Source organism: Xiphophorus hellerii, chromosome 22 (assembly GCF_003331165.1).
Source record: "Xiphophorus hellerii strain 12219 chromosome 22, Xiphophorus_hellerii-4.1, whole genome shotgun sequence".
In the NCBI taxonomy this organism is placed as follows: domain Eukaryota; kingdom Metazoa; phylum Chordata; class Actinopteri; order Cyprinodontiformes; family Poeciliidae; genus Xiphophorus; species Xiphophorus hellerii.
Genome location: NC_045693.1, coordinates 29,021,006 through 29,041,514, shown reverse-complemented (window position 1 = coordinate 29,041,514; position 20,509 = coordinate 29,021,006). Strand labels below are relative to the sequence as shown.

Here is a 20,509-nt window from a genome sequence, read left to right as displayed (position 1 = left end):
CGTATCACACGGTCACGTCGATGAAAGAAAAACAAATGTATTTCAGTAGGAAAAAATAGAGAGAATATGTAAGTGTGAAAAGTAGGACCTTTATGAAAACATGCAGGATGATTTTTCTCTCTCGTCCTTTTATAGTCAGATTGTTTCACTTTTATTTTTGTCATTTCTCATCTCAAAGTTACATTATCACAACACTGCATTCACTGGCACTCCTAACAAAAAGAGTAAACTTTTTCAATTTAGACTTCTGAAGAAAAGTTTGATTAAGCTGCTCTGAAGATCTCCAGATGTTTTACTTGATTTGATTCCTGCTTCCCTGAAGCATGAGCTCGATGTGACACACACTTGTTTCTCTCTTCCCTCTTCAAAATGTGGAAAATAAGAGAACATTTTTCTGTTTGTGAATAGCTACTCTGCTACTTTGCACACAGGAAGTGGCATTTCTATTGTATTTTGGTCAGGTGACCACGGTTTTGCCTTAAAGGGGCAGTAATTATGTGTTTTCCAGGCCCATAGTGCAGTTTTAGATCACAATCATGTCACTATGTTACCCTCAGTTGTTATGAAAATATTTTATGTATCAAATATGACTTAAAAGAAATGTTACTTCCTAATTTAATGCCTCTGTCAAATTGAGCCTCTGTCTCTTTAAAAACCACCTCATTCTAAAACAATGGTGTGTTTCTATTCAACTAATTTATTCATAATTCAGATTTGTGAAATTATATGATCAGTGGAAACACAGTCACTGTTTGTTATGAAGGTCTAAATGGTTAAGTCCAGAACGCTCAAAGGCCACAAGGTTTAATAAAAAAAATGCAAAACATGTATGAAAAAATGTATGAAAAAATGACTGCTGGGAGTGGAGGGAGTTGGGGTCTATTTACTACAAAACTAAAGCATAAAGAAGGCTAATAAAAGTACTTAGCGTTGTGACTAATTTCTATTTTAAGGGGATTTCATGTTTTCTGTAAAAAGCTGTATTTTAAAAATAAACCTAAGGATCCATCTGCATAAACCCTCTGTGCTTACAGGTCAGATTTGATCTGTTCTTAAATTTTGGTCGGGGCGGAAAAAAAATCAATCAACAACTGAAAATGGCGTCCGAGCCACGTTACAGACTCTTAACATGCAAAATCTCATTATGGTGAGATTTAGTGAAACAGCTTAAAGCAACAAATCTGCAAAAATGTTGTCCAACTTAGAGGACAAAGTCAAATGACCTTCGATGTTGCATGTTATAATAATACGTGATACTAAGTTGACTAAATAAATGTTTCCCTGCAGTTTCTACATGTTCTGCTCTGTGGCTGCTCCAACATCCAGAAAAACGCTCCCTCCTCATTTGCAAAGTGATTTCTTAGTAACTCCTAGCTGGCTGTTGCTAAACATAGCACAGAGACATTCCTGCTAAAGCTAGAGAAGAATCACAAGTTCATTTGCATTCCCACTCATGTGAGATGCTGAAAACTAACTAAAGTCCAGGAAATCCTGGATTGTGGGGTCGGACAAGATGCTGTGGACTCCCAGTCAGGCCTCCTGCTGCCTTTGATGTGAGCAGTGAGCAGGGGTCACCAGGCCAGCACAGGGCCGGTTACCTGCCCACTGCACAGGGGACACATGCAATAAAACATAACAGACATAAATGAGAAATAAAACAGTAATTCTTTTTCCCTGTTTGACTCAAAGTCACTCATTGGACGTCACGACATGAACGACTCTTTGAATTACCTGGAGATTTCTATAAAACCTGGTGGCATTGAACAGTAAACTAAAAAGAGTTTCAATAGGATATTTATCCAAAGAGTGTGGCTAAATAATTCAGAAATAATTTAGCAGATGTAACGTCAATAATTATCATCTCAGTCCTCAAATCTGATAGAAAACTAAATGCTGCCTGACTCAGAATTCTGACTTTAGCCTGAATTTTTTTTTCTTTTTTCTCAGTATTTACTTTATTCTCTGAATTCTGTTTTTTTTTCCTCAGAATTTGCACTTTTGATCTCAGAAAGTTAAAGACAGAATCCTGAGAAAAAAGTTAGAATTCTCTTTTTTTTCTGGGTTCTGATCTGGTTTGTTGCATCAAAATCTTGACTCTTGTTCTAGCTCTAGCAAACTAGCTCTGCCAAAAAGTCAAATAATTTTATTCTCCTCTAGTTCTTCCACATCACTTCTGTCAGGTCAGACCAGATGATCAAGAATGTTGCAGAAAATAACTGCAAAAATATGCACCACAGGTGCATTTATTATTTATTAATAAGTGCATGTGACAGTTGGTGTTGGACATGGTGTTGTTGACATGCCGGTGTGTGAAGAGTCTTCCTGATGAGATCACTCTGATCAGACTTCACTGCTACGTGTGAAAACTGATGCTAAAAGTTTTCTATTTATATCTGAACCAGCCATGAAGATTTCTGAACTGGTGTATCGGCCTAAATATCTGGTTTTGCACAAACAGTTTTTTAATAGAATGAAACAGAAAAGAGTGAGCATTAAAGCCACACAGGAACAGAAAACGGTCAAACTAAGTACTGCTCTCTCACATTTCCCTCTGTGTGGAGCCAGTGCTCTTCAGCTGGACTTCAGAGAAACTTTTAGTTCATTCAATGGTCAGATGTGCAGCAGGACTTCATTTAAAATCTGCAGATACAGTTTTCTGCACTGGTGAGATGGATTGTTTCAGATGTCTGAAGGAGCCATGTTGATCTGTTGAAGCAACAAGTGGCAGCACCATGGAACTGTTGAGCCATCAGTTCATGAGGAAGATGGTTGTGATGTTAGAAAGGAACAAGTTTTGGTACAAAATATGTTTATTCATCCCAGGAATAAAAATAACTCCATAACATAACTCCAACAGCAACGTGGAAAAAGCCGGGATCTGAAAATGCACACAGAAAAAAAACTGTCACATTTTTTGGAGACGTCTGTTGAAAAGTAATAAACTGGGTCATAAACATTAACACAAGTGCAAATGTCTTTTAAAAAATCAAAATGCTAGTTGGAGTTTTTTTAATGGTAATGTCAAGTTGAAAGGAAATTTCTTATCTTCCAAAATCTTGTGATAAGAAGTTAAAGTTTTTTCCTGAAAATGGCAGCAGTGGCAGGTAATATTTTAGAAACGTTTCCTTCACAGTTTGAAACTTTATGAACTCTATGACAATTTCAGCCTAAACTCACAGTTGATCAATTTTAAAATCAGTTCTTTGTGCAGACTTTGATAGATTCTCTGCTACAGTCTTGCATTGGAAACTCAAAGTCACAGGGAAGGAATATTTTTCCAAAGTAGATTATTAAAGGTGATTAAATTGATTTATCACATGAAAACAACAACAGGGGTTAAAACACAATGTGGAGCTTTTGCCATATCATTGTCCACAACCCCTGGAAGACTCCATGTGTTTTCAATAAAACATCGCAAATGTCTGGAATGGGATTTGATGAACTGAACTGCAGCTCTACATGGGAGGCTTACAAGCTGTCAGCTTTTGTTGTGCTTGTCTATAAAACTAAGGTGTTTGAATTATTGAACCGAAAAGATATAGAATATCATTTTTCAGGGTCTGCAACCCCGCTGCTAACTGCCATGTTTTTAGGAGTGGGCTGTTGTGGGAGCAAAGCGTACCTCCAGTCAAAATTCAACCGTGCCCTCTGGATGTTATTCATCTAAACACTAGAAACGGCTCAGTGGAACAGATGGTCAGAGGATAACATGAATCATTAATCATTACTTGCTTTCTGGTTCTTCACCTTTCAAGAAATATTCCCTAAAAGGTCTCTAAAAAGATTGTAACTCACCAGTCACAAACATATCCCTGAACTACATTATTTATGTCAATTTTTCTCTCCCTATCTAAGGTTATGCTTCATTAATAATAAGCCCAAATCAGGGAAATTTTAGCCAGTTTTAGGCACCACACAACCTGAGTTATTTTCCTCCACCTCTCTGCAATACGTCTTGTGTTTGCGACCTATTTTTCACCGCAGAACAATGAAATTTGACTTAATATCCTGAACAGTGATTTGTTACCTCAGCCCTGGGTCTCAAATGGTTCAGATCACAACCTGCTGCGAGGCAAGTCTCTGTTGTTTCAGAGACTCCATCATTTTCTGAAGTCGCAGTGTTGGCCTCCCACTGGACTCATTTACAGCTCTTCTTTTCCTTCGCTTTTACAATTTCCAACTCTTTCACAGACAGAACGGCTCTAGATGCGATGATGTACTGTAAGATGCATAAATGCTGCAAACACATTCAAAAGCATTAGGGCTGCGACGTTAGTGCTTTAATTGCAATTAATTAATTACATAGATTTTAACAGGTTAAACATAGTCGCTTTTTTCTTACGTGCAAAAGTTGAGAGTGGAATGTTTTAGTATTCGCGTCTTTCTAGTACGATAGTAAATCTGACGCACAGGTAACATCATATTTTTTCTTGTCTAGAAGTTCTTATTCAAACAACTGTTCTAATCTCTTCTGTCAAAAGCTCTTTAAAAATCAGACTCCATTTTGTGACATAGATGGTGCTAACGGTTTGCCTTATCACTTCGCTGCCGCAAAGAAACAGTTTGATATGAATCCCGTCTTCCACTGAATACCTAATAATTGAATTTTTGGCAGTGTGTCCAGCAGACACATGCCTGGAGAGAAGTCCCCCCACTGTGTGAGCGCCGGCCAGCTCGGTGAAGAGAAGCAGGGCTTTGTGTCCATAGTGCAGCTTGTTGGCCATTTGCTGCCATGGAACCATGCTAACTGTGAACCATGCTAACTGTGAACCATGCTAACAATTTAACAACTTTACAAACTAGGGCCTCTTAGCAAATAAAGCTGATGCTGATGGAATTTTATTAACCATGTTTTTGCTGCTTTCACTTTAATTTCATGGTAAATTGGAACCACAAACATTAAGCAACATTTTACTCCAAAACAGACTTCAGGACATCCGTGTTTTCAAAGAGCGTTCTCGTTGTTGGTGAGCAAAAGCTAAAACATTTTCAGTGCACCAAATAGAAAACATTTAGGAAACCTTTCACCTTTCTTTTAAGACAAACGTCTGAGCTGAGGTTCTTTTTCTACAAAAATCACACTGCTTTATTTCATTAAAACAATACATTTAATTATTGTTGAGCAAGTAAATAGTTCACAATAAATGCAGTTATGTTTCTCAGTTGCAGAGGAAGTGACACTAATGGTTTTCTGGAAACGTTTTCCACATGCACTGGTTTCACAGTGGAGATGAAGGATGATACACAACAACGTAAAAATGTCTGTGAAGATGACTGCTTTGTTGAAGTCACGCTGTGAAGGATGCCCTCTGTATAAACATCAAAATTGTTCTAAAGCAGTAGAAATGCAAAAACTATTTTAAGGCAAAAAGCAATAAAAAGCAGAATATGTCAGCAGCCTTTATTTAGGACAGATTAACTTCTAAATCCACACTGGCCCACCCTCATGCTGAAAGTTTCAGCATTCTCATGTCTTTCTTCCTCTTTCTGTTTATTCCTGCGTATTTTACATCCTTTGGTCACACATAGAACCACAAGACTAGATGCTGTCCATCAGCCAAATTCTACTGTTGATTTTCCTTTTCAGCACTATTATCTTTTTTACCGCATCATTAGGAACTCCTCACATCATCAATCTGACTGCAAGAAAAAAAAAAAAAGTCAAGCCTCAGATAATTAATCAGGTTCTTATTATTTTTTTATATTTCCTGAAACCTCTGGATTTGCTTGTTCTGCGCATGGCCCGTGAGACGGTAATTAAGATTTATGTCGTCTCCATTATACATGCTCTGCATGAAGAAAAAGCTTCCTTAAGCAGGTTCAGCAAATCCCATTTGTGACTAACGTACCTGGCAGAGACAGAACCAGCCAACAGGTACCAACCAAATATGTTGATAACAAATGTGCTCCAGTGCTCCAGATGCAACTACAGAAAAAAAAACAAAAGTTTTTTTTTTGTGTTTCTTTGTCCGGCCAGTGTGCAGCTGGCTCCATCTGAGTTCTCACAGTTCAGAAAACGTTGTGTCTCATCTGTTGAATTCATAACTCCCACTATAATTTCCCTAAAATGCTGCATGGGTAGCCACTACCAAGTAGGCGGGGCTTGTCGCTCCACAGCCTGAATAAAACACCAATGTCTCCTCTGACTGGCTGATAGATGATGAATGCATGAATGCTAACACCATGGTGGAATCATGAATATATCTCATTAACTGTTCACATCCAACACTGCCATGATTTTTAATGACATTGCATGAACAACTTATTGTTTTATTTTCATTTCTCTAATGGAAACACAGAAACTGCAAAATTGTGTTTTTTTCGACAGATGTATTAATTGGCAACCACAGCCCAAAATAAAGTGTATCTGTAAACAAATGAATCCAAAAACCTGTGTGTGTGTGTGTGTGTGTGTGTGTGGGCGTGGGTGTGTGTGTGTGTGTGTACGTGACTGGGCTTGTGTATATAAAGACATTTTAAGTCCATTTGCGATTCAATTGTTTCATAAAATTTCCTCTTGACAGCGCTCACTCAGACACTTTAGGACTGACTGTGGTGGCTTTGGCGGTCTTCTAAGATGTTGGGACGGGATGCAGATGCTGCTTTGCTCTGAAGAGAGCCAAATGACACAGACCAGACATGTGATTTTCTCTGATGGCTTTCCAGGCACTTCTAAGTAGGAAAATACCATTTATAGATCCAAAACAAGCTGGAAGAATCACATATTCCATCTGAGCTGGAAACGTCTGCAGAGCTGCAGGCAGAACCAGACGATGTGGCTGGGCGAGAACATCTGGCCCGTCCAGCCCAGCCTGCTGCTGCTTCAACCTGAAAATACGTGGAGGCGATCCGAAAAATGTTTGCAGCTGTGCCTACTGCATTATGGGAAACAGTGCAATTAGCTACAGATGGTATGAAATTCTGACAGTGTGACAACCTCTAGCAAAAACACATTGGTTTCAGTGGTGGGGCATGAAAATAATTCCTGTTATTAAGAATAAAAATACCATTGCATCACCAAACGATCCCAAATTTTGACAGCAAATTGAAATTTACTGAACTGAGTGCTGCCAAAATTATAAGTGCTAGATACCACAGTGAAACACCAAATGTTTTCATTAACATAAAAGTCTAATAAAATAAATGTCTTTTTTCAAAAACAGACATTTATCAAAATTACATTACATTCATGGTGATGCCGACGAGACCTTCCAACATCAGAGACTATGGGCCTCGTAGGTGCAGCTGCAAAAGTTTTTGTAGTTTAGGTTGTTTGTCCACAAGGACTTAAAATTTTCGGAGAACAGAAACAATCTGTTTCCTTCCCTCAGAGTGAATACATTTCAAAACACCAGGTTCATGTTTCAATGTAATAATGTGAGGCGCAACTTTTTTAAACAACGACGTCGAAGAGTCATAAACATGGCGCCATTCTGTGTTTTTTGTGTCTTTCTGTGGCAGTGGTACAGCGCCACCAACTGGGCCGGAATAGCTGTTACAGAATCTACTGTGGTGCTGCATCCTGCTGTAAGGATGAACATTTTTTTCTCAGTTGATTACAATAATGTACCATGGTCTTCTCTAGCTGTAGAGGGCTTTAGAGCTCATTACCAGGGATAAATTAAAATACCAGTGGAAAAATGCAAAAAACTGGACATCTTAAGACTTTTGTGATGTTTCGATGTCTGAGGTGCCATTTTTTTAATCTTTATTTATTCATTTTGATTTTAAGAAAACGACTCTATCTCAATGACAACTGGACACACACACCAGGACCTCAACAATCCTGCAAGGATAATTCACTCCAAAAACACAAAAACATAAGTATTTTTGGTCTGGTTTCTAATATAAATATGTTAGTAAACTTCAAATAAGACAGAACTAACTTACAAGCAACTTTTTAGCAAAGGACTAGGAGCTTGTTTAAGTCAATAATTCCTTAGTATTGATAAAATAAACCTTCTAGTTCCACTGGAAAATTACTTCACTTACAAGACATTGTTTTCATGTTACAAGTGACAGAATCTATCAATAGGATAAATACTTTTTCATCAATTTTAAGAAATGATTGACTTAGAACAAGCTCCTATATTTTGCTGAAAAGTCACTTATCAGTTACTTTTGTCTTAGTTCAAACTGACTCAGATATTTACAGCAGACCAGAAATATTTGGTCACCTTCAGTGTTTTTGCAGGATGGCTGGATGGACGGATTTTTGGGAAAAATCTCTCAGGGGTGTGAATAATTTTGGGCTTACACATAAGATAAGCAACATTTGCATTGCGCCAATGAAAATCTGTCTCAGTTTTTTCATGATTGAAGGTTTTAAAAAAGGCGACTGCCTGATGAGCATCATTGAAATGATGTTGACAAAGAGGGAGCTCCAGCTCTGGAAAACAAGAACACGAACACATGAGCAGTCACGTCATGCAAACAAACAAACATGCAGCTTGGCACAGATCTCACACCCAGAGGCCCTGCATTTCTTCCAGGGATTAGCTTTGCTGTCACACTCAAGAATCCTGCTTTTTGAAACAAAACCACCCCAGATTACAGACATGCTGGCTCTTTCTTTGCTTCTCTTTCTTTGCGACCAATCTGTCCAATCCGCTGGGCGTTTTGTGAGCAGACCAGTACGCGTCCGTGAGGAACTAAAGAAAGCAGGGTTTGCTCACGAGATTAAACCAAGGTACACAAATAATCATCTGGACTGTGACACTGATTTGGCTGCAGTTCAGATGAGGTCTGACGGGTTTGGACGCTCTGCCAGTGGAGTGTTTTTGGAGGATCAAGCTGTAGCTCTTATCTCTTTGGCCTGACGCTCTAACCTCTATTGCTGCCATCGGTGTCTTTCACACACATGCATTGGCAGACAGTATACTAATGGTTGACACTTTTTTTTATGTGAATGAGGGGAGCTGAAGCAGCAAAACTCCAGTTGGGGCTATAAAGCTGTGCTTGGATTCAGGACAATGAAGTCACACAGCCAGAGGATAAAATTGCGACAAAGCTTAACTGAATATCTCCTACAAATAGAGCACAGACAGGTGGAAAAATTTATGGAAAACCTCACATAAAAGGTCTTGGAAGCGAGGCTGTCAGAACAGCTTTAGTCTGCTGTGGCATTAACTTTAGGAGAGTGTTGCGATTCAGGAGGAAAACACTCTTACTTCAAATATTTGCTTACTTGGAGTTTTGACAGTGGCTAAGAACAGTCTTTAATACCTGTTTACTGACTATCCCACAATAGTTCAACTGGGGTTGAATCAAATATCTGGCAAAATACTAGAACAGGAGCGTGAAGCATGAAGCGCACGAAGGTCCACTGTAACTGACTGTGTAATCAGTTATAAATTAAGACTGGGCCTTTGAGGCATTATTTATAACATTGATTTTAATTAAGAACAGAGTTCAACATGTAAATTTAAAAAAAAACATCATTCTTTTTTTTACAAATAAAAGTTCGAAATGGATCCTTTGTGTTTACGTATTTCAGCAGTGATGGAGGACAAAGCAGCTTCTCAAGGGCCACTGAGGTTCAATCTGCCTGAAACTGATCTGATGGAGACTTTGGAATAAACCATCTCTGTGTTCATTTTGTGCTAGTAGGAGTTAGCTGAAAATAGCATCTTAATGCTAAACATGTAGCAACAGCACAGACGTCCCCAACACTAATGTCACTAATGTAATCTAATGTAACACTAATGTTAGCGTCTACAGTTCATATTTCTAAAGTTCCATGAATAACCAGAGGTTCCTGAAACTCTGGATGGGTAGAACAGCATTTTGTACCAATCTGACGGTTGACTAACCTAAATAACAGAATAAAAACAATAAATATAGTTGTTGTTGAGTTGATGTTTATTAATTCAAGAATTTAACAGCAAAAAGGTTTTCGAATAAAAAATGTTGCTTATTTTTTTGATATGTATTTTCAAAATAAAATGTGATTAATTGCAGACCCTGCAATTAACTTGATTATAAAATTTAATCTAGTCCATCACTATTATAAAGTACAACAAAACTCATGTTACATTTCTAGAATTTCTGCATAAAGTACCAAACGCGTCACCATTAGAGATCAAAGGAAAGTAATATCTGGTTGAGGTTAGATGATAGTCATGTAATTCATATCAAAAGGGCACCAACTGCGCCCTTTTGATATGAGACTAGAGCTGGAAACAATGACTACAGACCACTGAATCAAATAAAAGAGTTTATTACTGACAGAAATAATAGTAAAAAAAATACTTTGTTTTTACTTCTTGATCCACAGGAGCTTCTCTGTGCAGGTGGCAAGAGGGAAGGATGGATAGATTGGTCTGGTTCTGGTGTGAGGATGGAAATGTGCAGAAGAGGAGAATCTTTCTGTTATTGTTTTTCTTAGTCTTTCTTGGTGAAATGATGATAGATCATTGAAGAGTCGGTACTGTGTGGCTGAGGTTAGCAGAGGGCATGATGGGGTTTGTATTCTTCCTTTTTAAGTTGTTTCTCGATAAGTCCTGTGGCTGTCAGTGATGGAGGGCAGACAGGTAGAGAAGTGGCTTCCAGGAAGCAGAGTGAGCAGCTGTGTAAGACTCAGGAGAATCTGCAGAATCAAGTATGTACATGTGTTGGCATGAAGTCTTCCAGAAATCCATAAGGTGGTAAAACAAGGAGAGGGCTCAGAGAGAAAAAGACAAGGGATAAATAATAAGTAGAAGCCAATAAGTTAATAAGAAGATGATTACCAAAATATCTGGCAATTCCTCTCTAGTTCTGCTGCTCCTTAAATATTGCCTCCTGATGAACTAAAATGAGCAGCAACAGGTGAAGCAGCACCTGCTAGTCTCGCTCTGCAGCAGTGGAAAAGTCACCCCCCCCCCCCCCCCCCCCCCCCCCTCCACACACACACACACACAAAATGTGTCTGTACTCAGCTCAACATGATATGACAAAGAGTAGATTACGGCAGCTCAACAAACGAGGCGCTGCCAACTACGCCCTAAAGACTGACAAGAATTCCCTTATCAGACCCTTAAAAGCTGCCAAGGCTTTAAGCAGCACATTCTGGAAGACTGGAGAGGTAATACAGATTGGAGCTTCAAAGGACCCTTGAAGACTATCAGTGCATTGGCCTTGATTGAACAAGATTAGAGTCATTGATAATTGGACTTGAATGGAAATAGTCACCAATCGGTACCTTGATGACTGTCAAGGCAATGCCAACTGGACCCTGAGGATTTATAAGATGTCACCTTGCTGATCATGCAGGACAGAACAAGAGACAGAGGGTGATGGTGGTTCAGTGGGTGGAGTTGTGGTCTTATGCTCCAAATGGGTTTGATTCCATTGTGGGTTGGTATACTGCTGGGCAAGACATGTAACCCAAGATCCCAATCAGACTGTGTATGAGTGAATAAATGTGTCTAAGTTTGTTGGTGTGATTGGGTGAAAGCGGTTAATGTGTAATGATTTTTCAGTTGTCAGTATGACTAGAAAAGCTGATTCCAACTGACGTGCAGAAGATGAGTAACCAATCAGGGGATGAAGAGCAAGAACACAGACTTTGATTCCACTTAAACCACACAAAGTGGGTGGTAGCAGACTTTTAGATGGAGTGAGGCCCCTGCAGGCTTACAGATGTCATGGCCATCATTGTCCAGACAAAAAGTCCAGTTTAGAGAGAACAAAGTTTGGTTATATTTAGCATCACACTGACAGTCTATTTTCAGTGACTGTTGTCACACATTTCCTGCATAATGACCAGCCTCCCTCCTGTATATTTTAATGTCTCCTTTCTTTAAATATGAGGACGTCTATTTTACTGGTGTTTGAAAAGCAAAGTTATTTTCATATTCCCAGTTGTGTATAGGAATAAAAATAGTCATAATGAAATCAGCAAAGCAAAGAATACCTCCAATCTGCAGTATGTGCATTTTTAAACATTCCCATTTGCACACATACAAACACACACTCCTCTCACAACTCATTACACTTTAAATAAAAATGATAACATAAAGAAAGGCAGATATGCTCTCTAAATTTGTGACTAAAAAAAAGAGATTCTCATCTACATTCCTTCTTCCACTGTTTCTCATCATGTTAAACCAGCAGGGTTGAATTTACCAAGTGAGGAACGTTCAACAGCTCGCACATCAACACGTTTTATAGAAGTTCTCAAAGGAAGGAAGAAACGTCTGCTGGAAATCAGCTTTTTCCTCCACTCTTCTATAATTACTGATACTCAAAGACATACTGTGCTGATGTTCCTACGTGACCACAGTAATAGTTTTTTCTCTCAAGATGTTGTAAGAACTTTTGTCATGAAATGGTGACAATAAATGCCTGCCTCTCAACGGGACATGACTCATTCTCATATTTTGCTCAGGGAGTTTACAGCCTCTCAGTTTTTCTTGAGAGCGATCTGTAAACGAAAGACCAAGTAGAGAATAAAGAGTAGCAGCAGATGTCATACATTGAGACATTTCAGAAGGTCATGGTAATGCCCTGTTGTTGTACAATACGTGACAGCAGCCTACACAGAGTAAGTCACCATCAGAAGCATCGATAATTGAGCAACATTTGTTACATAGCAATGCTAAACTTCAGCAAATAGATAAAGAAAAAGCATTATTCAAAAAAACAAAGTCAAATATTTGAAAAAAATGCAGACGAAGGGTCAGAAAGACAGTGTTATGCATTGAATAGTGTGTCCTGATCCAAAGTTTAGTCATTTTAATTATAATAAAATAATAATTTTATTATAATTTATTAAATTTTCTTTACTTAAAATTCATTGAGTAAAGAATTTGTTTACTCAATGCTTTGCAAAAGTATTCACACCCCTTGTTCATGTTCAGCCAGCTGTAGTGTAGCAGAGAGCAAGTGTCAGGGTGTGAGCAGCATACAGCACAAGTAGTGACTGACAGCACTAAGACCCTCCCCCTCGCTCTGATTGGTTGTTTCTGACCAAGCGATGTATTTCTGTGGTTAGCACTGAGAAGGCAGAGGAGCTGCATCTTTTCACAGGTTATCTCACAACATGGTGACAGTTTTAACAAATAGGGGAAAACATTTTGTAAAAGTTACATACTGCAGCTTTAATAATGGAAGACTGATGACATAGAAGGAGAAAAGTAGCATGAAGCAGTTTTGTTTACAAGAAAGGATTTTTAAAAAGCCAGCAGTTTGAAACAGACCTCTGAGTCCGATTTTATTGAATTGACTGAAAAGCACAGAGCTCATCTCCCCAGTCGAATGTGCTTTGCAAAAATTAATAAAACCCTTCAAACACAGCTAATGAGCTGAACTGATGAGGAACCACGTTAGTTGTTTTCACCCTGATTAAACCTCTGCGCCTCAGGAGACACAGCCAGTCCGACTAGTCAGCCAAGAATTAATGAGCCATGGCAAACTTTGCCTTCAGACTCCAGCAGGGAACAAACTCAAGGAATCGGTGGCACCTTTTGGTACTAAAGGATCTCTGGACTTAATTGATTGAGTTGAAGCCCAGGTTTAACTGGTTGTACCACCTTGACTCTGCAGTGTAAGCCTTCATTACAAACTTTACTCTAGAGAAGCAGCTTCTCCACTGTGGAGCCTGAATGAAGCCCAGCGTGGACGGTTCTACGAGTGAAGCTGGTGCAGGGCGGCCATTATGTACCATTCCTAGAGTTCTGTGGTGAGTGGCTCCACTCACTGTTGATATTGAGTTGGGCCTGTTGGTAGAAACAAATGCTTGAATTTTTTTAAGCTTAGACATTAACTCGAGAGATTTTAATGTTACAACCAAACATAGATTTGTTTTAGCTCTTAGTTATTTGTTACTCTCCCATACAGTTCTGTGTAAACGTGATTGTATGTTTTTGCTTCTTTGTCACATTCAAATATTTCAAAAACAATTCCACAACATGGCACCCTGAATAAATACTAAAATTAGTTTTCAAATTATGATTTAAGTTATCAAGTGAAAACAGGTAATAAAACCAGCTATGTGATAAACCAGATGCTTAGATTATAAACTCAAGTTGAGTTTCATTAACCAAAGCCTTATTACTGCCTGATGAGGCTTTGAGAAACCTCTCAAAGGGAAACTGTCTTAAAACACAAAGTATGCTGAAAGGTCTTCAGATGCAACACAACATGATGCCATGTAAAGAATTTCAAGGAATGATGAACAAAATCACTAGCTGTGTCTCCATCCAATGGCCATTTTGACAGAAATTTTCAAATGAAAAAAAAAAAAAAAAAAATTGAAAAAGCAAATTAGGGATGTTTCCACCTACTGGTTTGGCTAGACAAAGAGTAATTTCATCAAATGCTGATGTTACACATGGCTGTAATAAGATGTAGAAGTTGGAAACTTCACACATCTCAGAAAAATGGAGCGTTCTGCCCTGGAAGCTGAAGGTTTAGACTGCAGTCTGTGCCTCTGGTAAGACATTTACTATGTCAGAACTTAACCTTAACCCAGCATAAAACTTTTAGTTATTTCGAATTTTGCCATTGCCATCAACCTTTTTCTAATGAGATACCACAAAACATTGACAGAAACAAGATTACTGACATCATCAGTCCATCTGGATAGAGGAACAAACCCATTGTTAGGCTTTTCTGATTTCTTTAAAGAAAACAAGGAACCCATGGTGAACCCTCATTGTTTATGATTCAACAATAAGGAAAAAAGTGGGTGAAAATCACTGGGATACTTCCAAGGCAAAAACTTCTTCTTACTAGGATTAACATTATTCAGCACTTATTGGCAAATGTTCTGTTCATTGATGAGATAAAAGGGAACTTTTTGGGAAAAGAATATTCAGTTAAATCTGGCATTTTAATGACATCATGTCAGAAAATCTACACTTGCCTTACACTTAGTTGAATATAGCAGTTGTTGGTTTTTAAGTGCAAAAATGTTGCACTGAAAATGTGAAGTAAATGTTAGTATCAGTTTCTTCCACATCATAGTGTTGGACTAATTTGTGTTGGTCCATCCTAAATAATACCACCTATATGTTTTGAACATTGTGGTCCTAAGATGACAAAATGGGAAAACTTTAAATTTGTAGTTAAGTTGTTTTTCTCTGTACTGTGGATGAAAAATCTGCTTAGGTTAACTGGAGATATTTAATTGGCTCTTGTCTTTAAGCCAGAGGCTTAAAACCTATCACTGTTGTGGACATTCGTCTCAATCAATCAACCAACCAAGTGATATTTTGAAAAATCTTTACCAGAACTGCAACCATTTTTTTTGACACCAGAAACATTGGGCTGTGACTTCTTACAGAAATTCAAATGCTTCCAATTCATACATTAGGATACAACATAGAGACATTTATTTCTTGTTTCAATACCAAAACAACATGGTTCATCCCCCATCAATCCCAGAAAAGCAGCATTGTTCGTTAGTAACTAAAAATGGACAACAAACTAAAAAACTATCAGATTAACTCCTGTGATCTGTCCGTCTTTCACCTGCAGTTCTTTTCATTGTGAAACACCCAGCCAACAAAGTAAATAATGCACGAATAAGTGGGTGTGTGTGCGCCTGTGTGAAAATATCCTTTGTAACAAAAACGGAGAAAAGAAGCGTTAGTTATAATCCTCCCCCCTCAGGAAGCTGAATTATCTCCCCGATTCCCTTCCTGTTTTTCTCTTGTGCCGTAAATCCTGGAAAATGTTGAAAACCACAGAGGGCAGTAGTGTAACTCTTGGCTGGGTCAGAGTTTTTTTTAAAAGGCAGAGGGGGTGAGGTCATAGAGGAGATTCCTCCTTCGACGGTGACTTCCTGGATCCTGGACGTGCGGCGCAACAACCACGAAGCTGTTTGTTACCAAATGTGTGACTAGATACAAAACAAAGGGTGGAGAAATAAAGACTAAACCAAAATATCATTCCTGTGTTCTTCAACTTTGTACTCGGTCACTTTTTAAATTCCATATATTTATTTTCATATATATTTATATTTATATATATATTTATAGATTCTTTTTACAGTTAAAAACATCATGGATTTGACAGACTATTTGGTTTCTTTTCGTCTAAGTAGAAGTGTTTTGTTGATGAAAGCTTGAAGGTATTTTTTTCTCTTTTCCATACGGTCAGTCAGTGGAAGGTTGGCCACTCAGAGTGTTTGTACACTTGTATCCATACAGTATGCATATTAATAGGATTTCCCGTGATGTTTTTTTTTTTTTTCAAATTGACATTTTCCATTCACATCTTACAGATACAGAACACCAGGTCTGCCAACAGTATCAAACCAAAAACAAAAAAAAGTGCTTGTCCCGAAAACGGAGCGGCCTCATTGGACCGGGTCTCTGTGCGATAGCAGCTGGGTCTGCGTTGGTCCGCCGCAGCCGAGTCCCGCTGCGCTTCCGCCGCTAAGGTTCAGGAAGCAAACAGTTTCTCGAGGCTCCGCCGACGTGGCTGCTGCCGAGCCGCTCCCGACCTCTTCCTGCTTCCTGTGGGCGAGAGCCAACACTCTGAGCTGCTCCTGCGCCTCCTCCAAAAGCAGAGCCGCCGCCTCCTGCCGCCGCCCGACGGCAGAGGAGCACAAGTAGGACGAGGACGAGGAGGGCCGGGCGCGCGCCGCCTTGTCCCTTCTCTCCTCCTCGCAGATTGTTGACATCTCGGTGGTTTCCGGGCTGGTTTGCATACAGGACACCTCGTTGTCATGGTGACCCTGAACGGAAGGAATGATGGGGATGGGGATGGAGCAGGAGCGAAACGGCGGCGGAGACGGAGACAGGCTGTGGCGGCGGCGGCCGGGCCTCCTCAGGCTGCGGCTGCTCTGCGGAGGGGAGCGCACCTGCGCGCTACCACACCAAGGCAGCGCCGACGACTGTGTCTCCATGGAAACAGGAGTTTGCATATGTACAAAGGCATCTTGTTTGGTGTCACAGCCTGAGCTCTCCTCCTGGGAGTGGACCCTGAAAGAGACAAGACAGAGAGAGAGGAGGGGAGAAAAGGTTATTCAGCTGGAGAAAACTTCCACCCTTCACTGTGGGGAAAAAGTCACTGTGTCTCTGCTGTGTTTTCAACTCAATCGCCTTTTCAAACTCCCACGCCGACCGCAGAATACAGCTCTCCGCCCTCAGCCGTCTTACAGGCTAAAACTGAGGATGTGGAAGGAGAAGAAAATGAGCCTGACATCTTTCTTTCATCTCTTTATATCTGAGTCTACACACACACACACACGCACACACACCCCCACACCCCAAACCTCCAAAAATTCTCACAAAGACAAGGAGGAGGCAACAGAGTTCTTCTCATTATTGATTTTAACAAGTTTTAAGAGAGTGGAGCTGAGGCTCTGAGCCTCCGCCAAGGACAGCATTGTGTGTTGATTTGTGAGGTAACTTCAGGTTAAGAGTTGCTTTAAAATGCTCTGTGAATCTGGTTTAGAGACTGTGTGGTTGCAAGAAGGGCAGAAGATTTTTAATCAGACTTTTATATTGTCACACTTTGACCGCTCGCGGCAAACCTGACACCATCGTGTTTTGTATTGTCTCAAAAGTCTTAATATTTTTACTTTCTCACATTTGAGCTGTTTTTTAAGTCTCTGCTACTTCAGCTATCATCTATGATTCCATGTGTACATATATTTATCGTGAGAAATTTCTATGATAAGAATTGATGTAACCGGGTTTTATTTCTCTTTTGTTATAATTAGACAAATGTCTTTTTTTTGTCTTTCGGGTTGTTCCTTTACCTGACTGTAACACCTTTGAAAACTCTGTCATTGTTATAATCGTGTGACTTTAAGATCAGGAGCCCCTCCTCCTTATTTCTTCTTCTGTGGTATTATTGTTAAATTGTTTGCCCCTGTTGTCATGTTGTCCTGCAGGACAGGTGGGTGTTTATTTTATTTTTTTCATCTAAATTTATCCAGTTTATTTATAGATTTATTAAGTTAGTTTTTATCATATCCTCAGTAATATGTAAATCCATTCCTTAATGTGAATATTTAAGTGAACTAATAATTGCTAAGTACCAGGAGTTAACTTTAGTTCTGCTATGTACTTGTTTTTGTGTAGGACTTGAATCAGGCGGCCAACATAGTTACATTCTGTTTGTTCTTATATTAAACAGAGAAACCACTATGTGACGCCTCAATCATTTAGTAAAACCATCACAAAACAGAAAGAATCCATTTATATTTAGATTTATCGTTTTCAGCATAAGTTCCAGTTGGTGATGTTTAAATCCACCCACAAATATACGTATTTTTGGGATTGTTAATTTTACAATATTTTCCCACAGTTTGTTCAATGAACTTAAAATATGATGAAGTACAGTTACTGTACAAAGTGTAGTGATAAAAAGTAAGTGTCATAAACACTGATGTTGTGATTGTACTGGCTGTGTTCCCATTATATATGTGGGCAAATCTGTCAGCATTCTGCTAATATCACAAAAACACAATTTCACAATTACAGTGTTTCCAGAAAATAAGAAACACAATTAAAATCACATGAATAAGTTTGTTCACATGATATGTCATTAAAGATATGCCATGCCGTCGTCCTCCGACTACTTCCTGTTGTCTTCTTCATGGTTTGCACCAGTAGCAACATCCAGTTGTTGATCATGTGACTTGTGTGATGTGAAAAAAGTGTTTCCATTGCAGTTTTGTGAAGTAAACCAATGTCGATACGGCCAAAGATTCCCTTCAACACAGCGTCACAACAAGTTTTTTTGAAATTGTCATGTTTCCATTAAATTTATTTTGAAATGTCAAATTGTGCAAATATTGTGTAATTTGGAAACGTAGTTGGTGTTACTCTTGTCGCGGAGAACATTTGGCTCAAACAGCTCAAGGTGTCCTTACATGACCAAACCATATTTTCTTGCACCAGATAAACGTGACAAGTTTAACAAATGATGCCATCTAGTGGTGAAGCTGCTGGCTGAACAAAGATAACCCCTTAAATTACCACCTTATCTTTCGATAATTAAATAAGTTACTGTGATTTGTAAGATAGCATTAATGAATGCAGTGTCTCCTTCAGGGTCCCGTGAAGTTTGACCCATTCATCCAGCTCAACCTCAGTCCTTTATCAGTTTCACTACGAGCCCAACCGATTCTTTTTTCAAACCCAATTCTCCGCTGCCACAAACTTCTCATCTCTGTATCTAGGTGCAGATCTGGCTGCACCGACTCCTGGCGTAATCTCTTTCTAAGACCAACAGCTTCCCGCTGTGTTATCCATGTCTAAATCCAGTGTTAATCTGCAGGAGAGGCTCTTATCTTTGTCTAATCATTTGTGACACTCCCCAAAAACAACAATGTCCATTCCGTCGCCCTTGCAAATTCTCATCCTCATCACAAAATCTCCTTTTTCCATCTTTGATTTAAAAATAACACTGTTGTCTAAAGGTACATTTTTTAGACTTTGGGGAAATCACTTCCTTGTTTTATCTCTGCTGTGTGTTTTTTTCTCTCCTTCCGACATAAAAAAGCTCCTAAAAAAGCAGAGTGGAGATTTGGAGGAGCCCGCTGAGAGGATCCTGCAAGCGATAAGAGAGGATGATGAGAGGGTGCTAATTCCCAAGATAACATTCACAGACAAATCTCTCTTTTGATGTGTTGAAACATAATCTGATTGCAACAATCTATGAAGAGCAGTTCAAATATAGACCCGCAGGGCAACGTTAGAGCAGCTGGAGCAAAAAAAGACCCTGCAAAAAAACCATGGAGATTGTGTCCAAATGAGGAAAAGATAAGTGACCGGGCTTTTATCTTAAACGGGAGTTCATTACAGGTAGAAGTGTCAACAGTTTCATTCATCTGTTGCCCTAAAGATTATTTTGGAATGTGTGAGACTACAGAAATCGGTTCTCATTGCCGTAGGTGTTGTTCACCTGCTGAACTCGACACCAGGCCTTTGGTTGAACTACCAACAACCTGGATTGGCTGCTTTGCAAAGGCCAACCAATAGCGTGTCATTAGCATTGTGCCTTGTTGGAAGGCTTTGTAAAGATCAGTGATCGGCCTTAAAACTACAGTCCTTTACTACTATTTCTTTCCAATCTGATTGAGCTTGAAATATGTTGAAAAATCAGTAAAAACATTCAATCTGTAGATGTACAAAAGACTTTGTGGTTGCATTGAAAAGGGCTTCTAAAACTATCACATTTGTAAACTACTTTGCCTTGATGTGCGACTTAAAATCCCAATAAATGTGTGAGAAAATACATTCAAGTGTTTTTTTACAGCACTTTACGGGGCAGACTTGAGTAGAGAAAAGCTATTCCTTATATGAAAGAAGAAAAAACAAGCATATAAAGAGGCACCCAACTTCTTCATCAGTCAGTTGGGCAAAAGATTTATCTTAAAATAGTCGTAACAATTTTTCTGTCTCCCTGTCAGCCATTTTGCTGAGATAACACCAGGCTTCTAAATCAGGGATAAAAAGAAGCCACCATCATTTTTTAATTTCTAAGCACATTTTCTAACTGTCATAAACTATCTGCACACTCCTCTGTTACATCCTTCTTTGAATGTTTCTGTATTTTTGGATTT

At 39.1% G+C, this 20,509-nt stretch overlaps 1 protein-coding gene and 1 long non-coding RNA gene across 4 annotated transcripts in view; both read right to left on the bottom strand.

The window, feature by feature from the left end:
• Window positions 1-10,203: 10,203 nt before the first annotated feature.
• LOC116712611 (uncharacterized) lies at window positions 10,204-11,443 on the bottom strand. The gene is made up of 2 exons (XR_004337590.1): window positions 10,731-11,443; window positions 10,204-10,588 (listed from the first exon to the last, which is right to left on the bottom strand). It is a non-coding gene; the product is annotated as an uncharacterized LOC116712611 (long non-coding RNA).
• A 3,750-nt stretch (window positions 11,444-15,193) lies between these two features.
• The window catches only part of nrg3a (neuregulin 3a), a 519,285-nt gene continuing 513,969 nt past the window's right edge, over window positions 15,194-20,509 (bottom strand). For all 3 annotated transcript variants that reach the window (XM_032553044.1, XM_032553045.1, XM_032553046.1), the window contains one exon: window positions 15,194-16,913. In XM_032553044.1, coding sequence (XP_032408935.1) covers window positions 16,286-16,913 — 628 coding nt within the window. In that variant the 3' untranslated portion in view covers window positions 15,194-16,285. The remainder of the gene's footprint in view (window positions 16,914-20,509) is intronic.